General features: G+C 38.2%; 1 protein-coding gene across 8 annotated transcripts in view; it reads left to right on the forward strand.

Moving 5' to 3' along the window:
• Positions 1-12,304, forward strand: part of DNM3 (dynamin 3) — a 693,285-nt gene that overhangs the window by 294,933 nt on the left and 386,048 nt on the right. For 5 of the 8 annotated variants that reach the window (XM_058310136.2, XM_071207576.1, XM_058310137.2 and 2 more), the window contains exons 13-14: positions 2,979-3,030; positions 3,843-3,872. In XM_058310136.2, coding sequence (XP_058166119.1) covers positions 2,979-3,030; positions 3,843-3,872 — 82 coding nt within the window. The remainder of the gene's footprint in view (positions 1-2,978; positions 3,031-3,842; positions 3,873-12,304) is intronic. The other 3 variants (XM_058310135.1, XM_058310139.2, XM_058310138.2) reach the window with 1 other exon arrangement.

Here is a 12,304-nt window from a genome sequence, read left to right on the forward strand (position 1 = left end):
ATGACCCCTTAAAAAACAAACATATATAAAGCATATATATGGCGCTTGGAAGAAAGTCCTGTAACCCATGAGGAAGGCATGATTACTTTATAATACTAGTTTTTCATTCATTTCTAGAAGAGAAAAAAGCTGGCAGGGCCCCAGAAAGGAGAAATTAAATGGAAAAAGAAAGTATGGAAAAGATTAAAAGCACTGGGCAGAGTAGTACTTGAGACAGTCAGTGCATCGGGGCATCGTGGGCAGCCAGATGACAGAGTGGGTGCATTGGATCCTTGGCACAAACTTCTTTTTCAAAAACTGACCTGCAAAATCTTGAATAGTGTAGATTTAGGTTATATAGAAAACTGGTTGAAGAGAGATGACTTTTATAGTGATTAATAGAATTAAGACTCTAGATTAAAACTAGAAAAATAAGAAAAGCAGAAAGATGTTGAAATTAGAAAATTGGAAAACAAAGGTGCATACAAATTATATTTAGTAACCAAGTACACTTTGGCCTTTTACCATCTCTCTCCCCTCCCCAACCTCAGATGAATGTGGTGTATAGATTTTCATGAGTTTGGGATTAAGTGAGGTGGCTTAAATATGTCATGGGAGGTTATAAAAAACTGCTCTTTTGAGCAACCTTGCTAAGTGTTGTGTTGATTTCTAATACACTGCTGAACCATAACATTCCATCATTTCAAATGTTTTTTTTTCTATTTTAGACTATTTAATTGATTTCCAAAACAGATTATATAAACCCTTGAAGAACCAATTAAAGGACTGGATATTGCTTATCTTCCCAGGATAACCAAAATGACTTGCATTTTATTATATTAATCTCTCTTAGAAATATGGAGAGCAGTTAGAACTCTTGCTATATTTTAGGTGTTTACTCATGGATCAAATGAAAGAAAACCTAAATGTTTGGGCTCTGGGATTAAAGTAGCAGGGTCATGTCTAGTTCTTAACCCCTCCATGTTCATGTATAACATGAGAGCTATAATGGCATCAGCCTCATTTGATTTTCCATTCAACAGATATTTTTTGGAGCCAACTATGTGACAGGTATTTTCTAGGCACTGAAGATGTAACTGAACAAAGCAGACAAAAATCCCTGCTCACAGAGAGCTTACATTCTAGTGGAGGGAGGCAAACAAAAGTTATGATGAATGAATAAACTGTATAGTATGTTTGAAAGTAAAACATGCCACAGAGAAAAATGGGAGTGCTGGAGGAAGGGAGGGATGAAATTTTTAATAGAGTGGTTGGGATCCTCAATGAAAAGATAAATTTGAACAAAGACTTGAAGCAGGTGATTCAGAAAGCCATGCAGATATTTGGGAGAATGGTATTCTAGGCAGAGGGAGCAGCTAGTGTAAAGGCTCTAAGATGGGAGTGTGCTTGGTGGGTTCAAAAAAGAGCAAGGAGGCCAATGCGACTGATCATCTCCAGTGAGAGAGGTGGAGAGTAGGAGGAGTTGAGTCAAAGCAGTGGAAGGTTGGGGGTCAGTTGAATAGAGCTTTGCAGACCAATGTAGTAAGGACTTTGGCTTTTACTCCAAGTGGAGTGATGATGTGTAGAATTGAAGGGTTTTGAGTAGAAGAGTGATGTGATCCCCCTTTTGAAGTGATCACTCTGGCTTCTGTGTTGAGAATAGACGTAAGTGGGACAAGTATGGAAAGACAGACCAGGGAAGAAATGGTTACAGTAATCCAGGTGAGAGATGTGGGTGGCTAAGACCAAATGGTAGCAATAGAAGTGATTATAGAAGATGACTGAATTAGATGGTAGAATCAACAGCATTTGCTGATAATGAGGTATGAGGTATGAGAGTAAGTGGAGTCAATGCATTTGGAAGTGTGTAATTGCCACCTATTAAGAAGGGGAAGCCTTAGGATAGAGCAGATTCTAGGGAGGATATCAGTAGTTCACTTTTGACTTACTATGTTTGAGGTTCCCCTTAGATACCAAGCGGAGATGTTGAATTTTCAAAAACACATATGAGTTTATAGTGCAAGCTGGAGCTACACTATGGGATTTATCAGAATACAATGGAATTTAAAGCAATGGAGGGCGGCAGACTTGGCCCAGTGGTTAGGGCGTCCGGTCTACCACTTGGAGGTCCACAGTTCAAACCCCGGGCCTCCTTGACCCATGTGGAGCTGGCCCACGCACAGCGCTGATGCGCGCAAGGAGTGCCAGGCCACGCAGGAGTGTCCCCTGTGTAGGGGAGCCCCATGAGCAAGGAATGCGCCCTATAAGGAGAGCCGCCCAGTGTGAAAGAAAGTGCAGCCTGCCCAGGAATGGTGCCTCCCACATGGAGAACTGACACAAGATGATGCAACAAAAAGAAACACAGATTCCCATGCCACTCACAACAACAGAAGCGGACATAGAAGACGCAGCAAATAGACACAGAGAACAGACAACTGGGGTGGGGGATGAGGGAAGAGAAATAAGTAAATAAATAAATCTTAAAAAAAATAAATAAAGCAATGGAGCTGGATAATATCACAGTTTGAGATATTAAGTGAGAGACATGGTGCCACCATTTATTAGCCAAGGGACTTTGGGAAGTCACTTAGCATCTCTGTGACTCAGTTTCTCCTTCTGAAAAATGAGAATAGTAATAGTCACTACCTCATGTAATTGTGAGAATTAAAGTCACTAATATCTGTAAAACACTTACAATATGGGGTATGCTTATAAACATGAATTGTTAATTTTTATTGCAACTACTCTGAGTACTTCCCAAATACTTCCTTTAATTCATATTGTTATTAATGCAGCTTTTCTTCCTGTGGTGTTATATGTTTGGTTTGTAATTGTTAATTGCTATAAGAAGTTCAACTGACTTGGTTTTGCTCCCAGAATTAAACTGTCTGCCTCAGTTGTTGATTATTTTAAAGCTTGCTAGTATTTTAGTATCTGTTACTTGTTCAGAAAAAAATCTTACAAATTTCTTCAGTGCTGCTTTCCTTTGCTTTCCTTAGTGCTCAACAGAGAAGCAGTCAGGTTCACAAGAAAAACACAATTGGAAATCAGGTAGGAATTGTATAAGAGAATCAGTGCATGCATGCTCAAAAGAGTGTGAACTAAATTGCTTGATTGACTCTTTTTTAATGCAGATAAATCAGATGCAAATTTTGCTTGAAATGCAGCTTTTTTGTTTTGTTTTTGGTTTTGCTTTTACGTTTTTGGACTGAATTGCATTTTTTTGTTTTTTGTTTTCTATTTTGTGCAATTATTTATTTTAAATAACTTTTCTGCTACTTGTTCTGCTTTTCGTATTTGGCTCCTGTGTCCTATTTTGCCTGCTTATATTACTTCTAAATTTGATTTAACATTAAATCTGTGAGTCAGTTCAAGGTTAAAATATGGTGAGTAGTTGCATGAGCTTTCTGGTGCTGCTGACTAGTTCACACATTTGCACAGCTTGGTAACAGTGAAGGGACAGCTCATAAAGAAGGCAGTTGCTGGATTTAATCTCTGCCGTCAAATTCCTGTTGGTTAATGAGGATGTTAATTCCAATGATGATCTGATCTTTTGAGCTTTTGTGTTTTGGGCTGACCAGTTGTCTGACTAATAGCGCTCTGCAGAGATTGCATTAACTCCGACAGTTTGCTGTTTCTTTTATGTTTTATGTGATAATGAATATTTGCATTATTATTTCTTTTCAAGTCAAAACAATGATGATTTTATTGTATTTTTTTAAATTCATAGGTACAATTATTAAACAAATTGAAACCTCTGCTCTAGTTTTTTTCCCATTGTTTTGAAAGGAGAAGAGGTAATAACAGACTTTTCTTTAAAAACTTTTTTCTGAACTAAAGCATATAATTCTTTGCTATTTCAGGGAACCAATCATCCGCCTTCAAGGCAAATTGTACGAGTTAAGTTCTGTAAGCTTTACTGTTGCTTTTTCATTTAGCTTCCCAAGGGCACAGTTTGTCTTTAACTGATTAACTCAACTAGCGCTTGCTACTAATTTTTTTTTTGAACTTATAGGCTGTCTTGTCCATAACACCCTATCATTGAAATAAAATCCTCTTAAGAGGGTTCATCCCTTCACTGCTAATAACTTGCTGTGATTTAAAGGTATGAACTAGTAAACTCTAAAATGCTGTAATAATAGACCCTTAACACTGTGGGTGCTTTGATATTTCCCTAATTTTAATGGGCCTTAAAATAATTAAAATCATTAATGATCTTCAACTCTGTCCTTTTATGCTATGTTGTTGCAAGGTGTAAGTCTTTCTTTTCCCCATTTGTGATACTATTTCCAATAAATGTAGATGGTGCTTCTGAAAAGGTGGGTGAATATTGAGCATCTGATTTTGGAGTATTTATTGATAAACCTACCCAATTATAATTATTTGTATTTATTTTTAAAAAATAATAAAACAAAATAAAAATTATATTGATTGAAATTTTATATGATTTTAGAGTTGAATCTTATAAAACTAGATATCATATTTTCATTTTATGGAACTGTCAAATGACTAGCATAGGCTCTTTTTTTTTTTTTTTAATCATGCTCTCATTTCTACCATGGATGAAACACCCTTACAGTCTTCCTTCTAATTATGTACAAACTGAGACTACGATCAGAGCATGGGACAATTAGGTACCCAGTGACATTTTGGAAAAAGTGCACTTTGGCATCAGACATTCCTGGGTCATATTCTGCTCTGTACTTGGAGCCATGTGGCCTTGGACAGCTTGAGTCTCAGTTTGCTCAGTTGTATGATAGGAAGAATAGAAAATATCTCTGCAGGGTGATTGTGAGATAATATACATAATGAGGTTTGTAAAGCCTTATATCAGATGTGTTCCCTGTAAAGAGTAGAAACCTTGCTCCCAGCAGTAGGTGCTGCTTCTTCAAGCTTTGGTGGAAAAATATTAAGTATAAGAAAATTATAAAAGTTATAAAATGAGAAAAATGGAACACTTGGGGATATAATGAGGTTTGTAAAGCCTTATATCAGATGTGTTCCCTGTAAAGAGTAGAAACCTTGCTCCCAGCAGTAGGTGCTGCTTCTTCAAGCTTTGGTGGAAAAATATTAAGTATAAGAAAATTATAAAAGTTATAAAATGAGAAAAATGGAACACTTGGGGATATTAGATCTATGGCAAATTATTCTAATGATGGAGGTTCACAGGTTTAAGCTGGGTATGTGTAAAGGATTTACCTATAAAACTTTCCTCATGGTCACAAGTATCTCCAGGACATAGAAGTTTATGCATAGAGGAGAAGCAACTGTATAATGGCATAAGTACATACTTTAATCAGATCTGAAAGGAAACACAAAACAGCTTTCAATTATATTATTTCCAAATGCTAAAATCATGCTAATTGTATTTCTGTGACTGTACTTTTGCTGAGTACTTCAAAATCAACACATACAGATGCTTTATAACTCAAAATAATACAATTGGGTTAGTGTTATGACACAGATCCCTTATCCAGACCCTTGGGGTCAAATGTGTCTTAACGGTCAGAATTTTTTGGATTTTAGAAAGATAATACATTGCATATATCATTAAATTACCCAGCACTCTAGTAGGTAGCACCCTGTAATCAAATACATTGTATTTCTGCATGGAAACAAATGAAAATCCACATCAACTAGATTAAAGGAAAGCTATAAGTAGCGACATGTTAGGCCAGATTTTGCTGCCAAATTAAAAAAAAAAAAACACAAAATTTACAACTTGTAAGTAAGAAGTTACGGGCCTAAAAAATTTATTTTCTAGAATAAACTTATATTTTAAGGAGTCGTTTATGGATTTTCCTGCTTAACAGAAGTTAATGACTTAAGACCATTTTTTAAAAAAGGAATCTGAATATCTGATGTTGGATGGGTTTGTATAAAAATATTTTTTGCTTATCAAGAGGCTTAATGTCAGGGAGCCTTGGTGCCTACCCTACTCTCTGATGCAAGGTTTTATAGTTGGTGGGGCTGAAATATCCTGTAGTACCCTAGCATGTGGTTTATTCATTCTAATATCCTCATAGGGCTGCTGGTTATAAGAGATTGCTGTGTAGCATCTGTTCTCAAAACATCTTAGAAGGATTTAAGGAAAGCAATACTCCTTTTAAAAGTCTAAAACCCAGTCATTTTATCTGCCTAGAAATTTAATGGTTCTGTAACTTGATGCCAGCAAATGTACAAAAAAATGTGAGCTTACCGCTAAAGAACCTAAAGTTGGACTGTCTAAAAATGTAAATCTAAACTTCATTCATCCATTTACTCATTAAACATGTACTTAAAACCTGTGTGTGTCAAAAACTGGTGACTGTTAAGAATAAATCACTGTCCTTGCCCTCAGGGACCTCTACAGTCCATTGGAATAAGGATAAATAAGCAAATTGAAATTGGCCCACTTTTTTCAAGGTGAGCTCCTTCTGCTCCTTCAGGTCTGACTGAAATGTCACTTCTTCAAGAGGCTGGCCCTGACAATTAGATCTAAAGTCACTCCCCATCCCCAGTGTTTTACTAGTATCTATTACATTTCATTATTCAAAATCATCTTGTTTACTTACTAGATTTAGTCTTCCTTCACTAGGACTTAAAGCTCCAAGAAAGCTATTTTTGTGATTCTGAAAGCAGTAGAGTATTATTTTAAGATTTCCACGTGAACATATTACCATGTTAGAAAGATCATTCTACCTGCTGTAGTGTGGAGAAAAGGTTTTGAAGGAGACCACAACTGGAAAAAGGAGACTTGTTAGGAGGCTATTTCAAACAAGAAATTGTGGTGGTCTGGACTAGGGTATTTGTACTGGATTTGAGGAAAAGCAGATGAATTCTGAGGTATTGAGGTATTGAGGAGGAAGAATCCACAAGATTCGTGATGATCTGGATATTGGGAAAGGGCTGGGAAATTGTCAGGGATGCTATCTAGATTTCTGACTTAGACAACAAGTAAGATGGTGGTGCTTGTCATGGAGAAAGGAACTTAGAGAGAGAGTCACATTTGAATCCAGAACCAGGGAGGGTGAATTTGTTGAGTATGAGTCATTGTGTGAGTTTCCTTGGGCTATTGTAAAAAAAAAAAAAGTAACACAAACTAGGGGCTGTAAACCAGCAGAAATTAGTTTTCTCACGGTTCTGGATCTTCGCAGCCTGAAACCAAGGTGTCAGTGGGGGTTGTGCTTGAAGGCTCTTTGAAAGAACTCTTCCTTGCCTCTTACCGCAGCTAGTGGCCCCAGAGATCCCTTAGCCTGTGGCAGCATAACTCCATTTTCTGCCTTTGTCTTCATATGGCTGTCTTTTCCTATGTGTCTGTGTGTCCTCTCCTCTTCTTATAAGGACATCACTCATTTAGTTTGTGGCCTATCCTAAATCCAAGATGAGTTCATCTCAAAGTCCTTAAGTAAGTATAGCTCTTATATTAGTCAGCCAAAAGGGGTGCTGATGCAAAGTACTAGAAATCTTTGACTTTTATAAAGGGTATTTATTTGGGATAAAAGCTTACACTTACAAGGCCCTAAAGAGTCCAACTCAAGACGACTTTCTCACCAAAGTCAGTTGCCATGTGTTGAAGCAAGATCACAGGCGATCTCTGCCTGGTGTCTCGGGCCTTCTTTGTCTTAAAACTCCATAGGCCCAGCTTCTTCTGATCTCATCTGTAGGCTCACATAGGGGTTGTCTCTCAAGGCTTCTTATATCAGTCTCGAATAGGGCTTGTTTCTTTCCAGGCCTTATCAGCTGCTCAGTTGCTCTCTTCTCTTCAGCTGCAAACTATCAGGTGAATGGCTCATCTCCTGATCTCTCCCCAAAGCCATAGGATCAAAGTTCTTTCCTCTTCCAAACATAGGGAGCTCTCTCTCTTCCCTTGTCTATCTGAGTGAGTGACTGTTTTTATCATCTCACCAAGGGGGTGGGTACTCAACCCTGAGTCACACCCTACTGATGTCCAATCAAAACCCTAATCTCAACAGGTAATTGAATTAAAGTCATCTCAGGTGAATCTAATACAATCAAGGGGGATTATACCCAGAGGAACAGACTAGTTCACAAACATAATTTTTCCCTTTTTTGGGGACTCATAAATAATCTCAAACTTCCACAGCTGTTAAGACCCTGCTTTTCCAAATAAGGTCATATTCTGAGATTCTGGGAGGACATGAATTTTGAGGGGACACTATCCAACCACTACAGTTGTTTTGGGAGATCTAGATCTGAGTATAAATGTCCTTTAGGAAGTTGTGTTGTAGAAGTTGAGAGAGGTTCAATTATTTGCATATAGAAAGGCCACGACTCTGGAATCATTTTTGGGAAGGAGAAAAGGATTTATTTATGACTGGCCGGGCTCAGATTTTCTCATTCAAAATCCAAGCCCCAAAGAAGATTTTTGAGTTCTTTTTATACAGAGGAAGGGCCAAATGGCCCTTTGTTTCAGTGCTCAATAAGCTTGAATTAACATATATTTTTACATTCTAGGTAAACTTTTAGCATGGACTTTATACATTCCATGTAAGCTTTTAGCACATTTGGTTTGCATTTTCCCTGAATATTTAAAGTGTATAGAATTTGCATTACTAAATTGTTTTTCCAGGACTGGAGTCATTGCCATGGTTACCAAGGGCAGGGCTGCAGCTTCTAATTGTTCCACATGCATAGCTCAGGATGCATACAGCTCAGGTTATCTACAAAGGGATGAACAGTCTCCCACCCATAGCCCACATCAGTTGGACAGAATTTTCTAGACTTCAGAAGAAACAGAACTATTTATTCCAACAAGAGTGGGAACCACTGATGGATTTCTAACAGTGAAGGGACCCCATCTAATCTTATGTTAGAAAGATCTGTATGTCAACCATTTAGGATGGTATGGAAGAGTAAAAGTGGAAATACAGAAATAGGTGAAGATGTTTTTGAAGTAATTTATGTAAGAAAATATAAATGTTAGGTAGCAAGAGGTATGCAGAAGGGGCAGATTTGAAATGTATTAAGACGTTTGAATTGGATGGAATTAATGAGTAATTGTGGGAGGTAAAGAAGAGTGTTAGTAGACCATAGTTAGTGGTAATAGTCTGATGATTTTATCTCATAATCTGTAACAAATGTTCCACAACAGTGTAGTGTGTTAGAGGGATGTTGTATGGGAATTCCACATATGTGCATGATTGTGTTTTATTTTTTAAAGATTTATTTTCTTTCTCTCCCCCATCCACCCCCTCCCCCCATTGTCTTCTGCTCTCTGTGTTCATTCACTGTGTGTTCTTCTGTATCCGCTGTATTATCAGGTGGCACTGGGAAACTGCGTCTCTTTTTTGTTGTTGTTGTGTCATCTCACTGCATCACCTCTCCATGTGTACGTTGTCACTCCTGGGCAGGCTGTGCTTTTTATGCAGGGTGGCTCTCCTTTTGGGGTGCATTCCTTGCACATGGGGCTCCCCTATGCAGGGGTGCCCCCATGTGGCATGGCACTCCTTGTGCCTGACAACACTGTGCATGGGCCAACTCACCACATGAGTCAGGAGGCCCTGGGTATAGAAACCTGGAACCTCCATATGGTAGGTGGACACTCTTATCAGTTGAGCCACGTCTGCTTCCCTGCATGATTGTTTTTAAGTTCATAACTTCTCTAATAAAAATATATTTTATAAAAGTTCAATAAAAAAGAAGAGGGTTTAGGTCATCATCCCAGGTTCAGGGCTAAGGAGATTCACTGGCAAAGAGAGTGCAAGAGAAGGAGCTACAGTTCTTAGAGATGAGAAGGGAAGGTGATGATTTTAGTTTCAGATACTTTTGTTTGTGCCTATTGGAGACATCAATAGGGCTTAAAGTTCAGGAGTTGTCTAGGCTGGACATACCTATTTTAGAGTTGTCCATGTATGCATGGTACCTGAAGCCATGGATCTCATGGAGATAAGATTACCTGCAGAGATTGAGAGCATAAAAGGAAATATGATATTTAGAGGATGATTGAGAAAAGAGCTGGGACAGAATGAGGAAATGAAAAAGGAGACTAAGAAATGACTAAGAAGTAGCAAAACTTGGAGTAGTAGAATGGAAACAAAGGGAAGAGAAATTCTCAAGGAAAGGGGTGGTCACTAGTATTAGGTGTCTCTGAGAGCTCAAGAAACATTGGGCAAATTGCAGATAGTTGGGTTGGTGGAAGTCTTGTGCAGTGTTGAGTACCACCTAAGGGTGTAGAAGGGGCACCAGTTCTCTTAGTCTTGAGCATTGCTTTTCTACTCTACACAGTAGTGTAAAGCTGAGAAAGCAGACAATTGAATTAATATCCCAAGTTGTTTTTTTTTTCCTAGGGAGGCTGGCTGAAAAATTTAAGGAAATGGGCAAGCCACAAGCACTGAAGATTTTACTGAAGTCAGAGAAAATTTATACCAGAATTAAGTGAAAGGGGTTGAGTGAAGGTTGAAGTCAGTCAGTGGGATGTTGTATTTTAATGTTTAAAAGGTGCAAGAATGCCACCTGAAGGTAAGAGGTGTTATTGGAACAAGAGGGAACTGATAATAGAGGAGATCCCTAACAAGTGATGGCTACAGATATTTGTGGAACAATTGTTTGTCTTCAGAAGGTGTGGGTAGCTGAAGACAGAAGATGAAGCTTCCTGTGTTTGACCATTAACGGCCAGGGTACGCTGAGTCCAGGAGGATTGGTGCCACATCCAGTTGTCTGGTAACCCATTCCTTTAAACACAAAGGTCTAGGTCAAGAGGGCACAACTAACATGCTCCCTGGCCTCAAACTGTATCCAATTGTAACTGTAGAGCTACAAAGACTTTTTCCTTAGGTAGAAAGTAGAGTAAATGCTTGCAGGGACCTGGATATCAGGAAACATCCTAGTCCTAAATTTATCATCTGTTTTATTTCCCCATCACTGTGCCTTCCATTGCTTTAATATTAGATTAGAGCAATGGAAGGGGATATTTAGCTTTCCCAAAGTCAAATTTGGCTTTCACAAACCCACAAGTCTCCAAATAATTGGATTCTCAACTTTCTTGAATTGCATAGGTTGCAAGCAGAAAGGACCTTTCTTATCAAAATAGAATTTCTTTCTTCCCTACTTTCTGAACACTAAGTACAAGTCTGGACATTAGTGTCTTTCTTTGGGCTCTCTTTCTGAAAAAGTTGTCAACCTACTCCAACATTCTGAAATTTTCCTACCAGATTCCCTAGTACTTCAACCTCTGTAAGTACATGGGTTTAGTCCAGTGTTAAAAGAGGTGAGAATATGATCAGCTGTGTCACTGCTATGTAGAAAGGACTGTCAACTTCCCAACCTAAAATTGAGAACTCCTTGGAGCTCTCCCAATTCCTTATTCCACTCTGCCAATTCACATTTTATGGTTAATCACTCTTAACCTAAGCCTCGCTCCACCTCCTGGTACCTGTATCTGTATCAGTTAAGATTCTTGTGGATGTAAATTTTACAAACCTCAACTCAAATGACCTTGGGAAAAGAGGAATAATAGTTTGCATAATTAAACATTCAGGCATAAAGTTAAGTTCTGTTTCATTCTTGGTTCAAACAGTGTCTCAGTGCATTGGTTCCTTTCCACTTTTTGGTTCTGCTTCTCTGCTATTGGTATCATTCTGGGACCCCAAAAGGTTGCAAGATGACTGCCAGCAGCTCTTGAAAGATTTCCTTTCTGGGTTGAATCCAGCACTGATGTGAGTCTTTTTCTCAGAATTCTCAGAAAAACTGTAAAGTTATCTCTGATTGGACTGGCTTGTATTGTGTGCTCTTCCCTGAGCCAATCACTGTCGTCAGGGAATGAGATGCACTGATTGGCTTAGGCTAACCTAAGATAAAATGGGACCAAGGTGGTTTCTCACCAGATCACATGGATTGGCAGTTGTTTTCTACCTGAAAGTCACAGCTGTTGTTAAGATGAAGAGAGAATAGGCAATGGAGGAGTTGTACCACAGATGATGGCTACAGGTACTTGTTGAGCATTGTTTGTCTTCAGAACAATTTAATTTGAATGACAGGATTTTTGTATATGTTCTCTTCTTAAAGGTATATAAAATGGTTTAATACCTCATTATTAAAGGTCTGTGGTAATTCATTTATCAATTAAATTTAACGATTTTTTCAAATTCACCACCAGTTTTTTTCTCTTTCTTTCTCTTTCTCCTTTTTAAAAAAAATAATTCTACAGGCCACACTAACTATACTGGATTGAGAGGCAGTCCAGTGGCTCAGAGCTGGGACTATAAAGCCACTGTGTGACCATGAGCAAGTTATTTAACCTTTCTGTTCCTCAGGTTTCTAATCTGTAAAAAACTGTTAATAGGAACTGCCTCATAAGGTTGTTGTGAGGATTAAATTAAATAAT

This window comes from Dasypus novemcinctus, chromosome 13 (genome assembly GCF_030445035.2).
Source record: "Dasypus novemcinctus isolate mDasNov1 chromosome 13, mDasNov1.1.hap2, whole genome shotgun sequence".
NCBI classification, from domain to species: domain Eukaryota; kingdom Metazoa; phylum Chordata; class Mammalia; order Cingulata; family Dasypodidae; genus Dasypus; species Dasypus novemcinctus.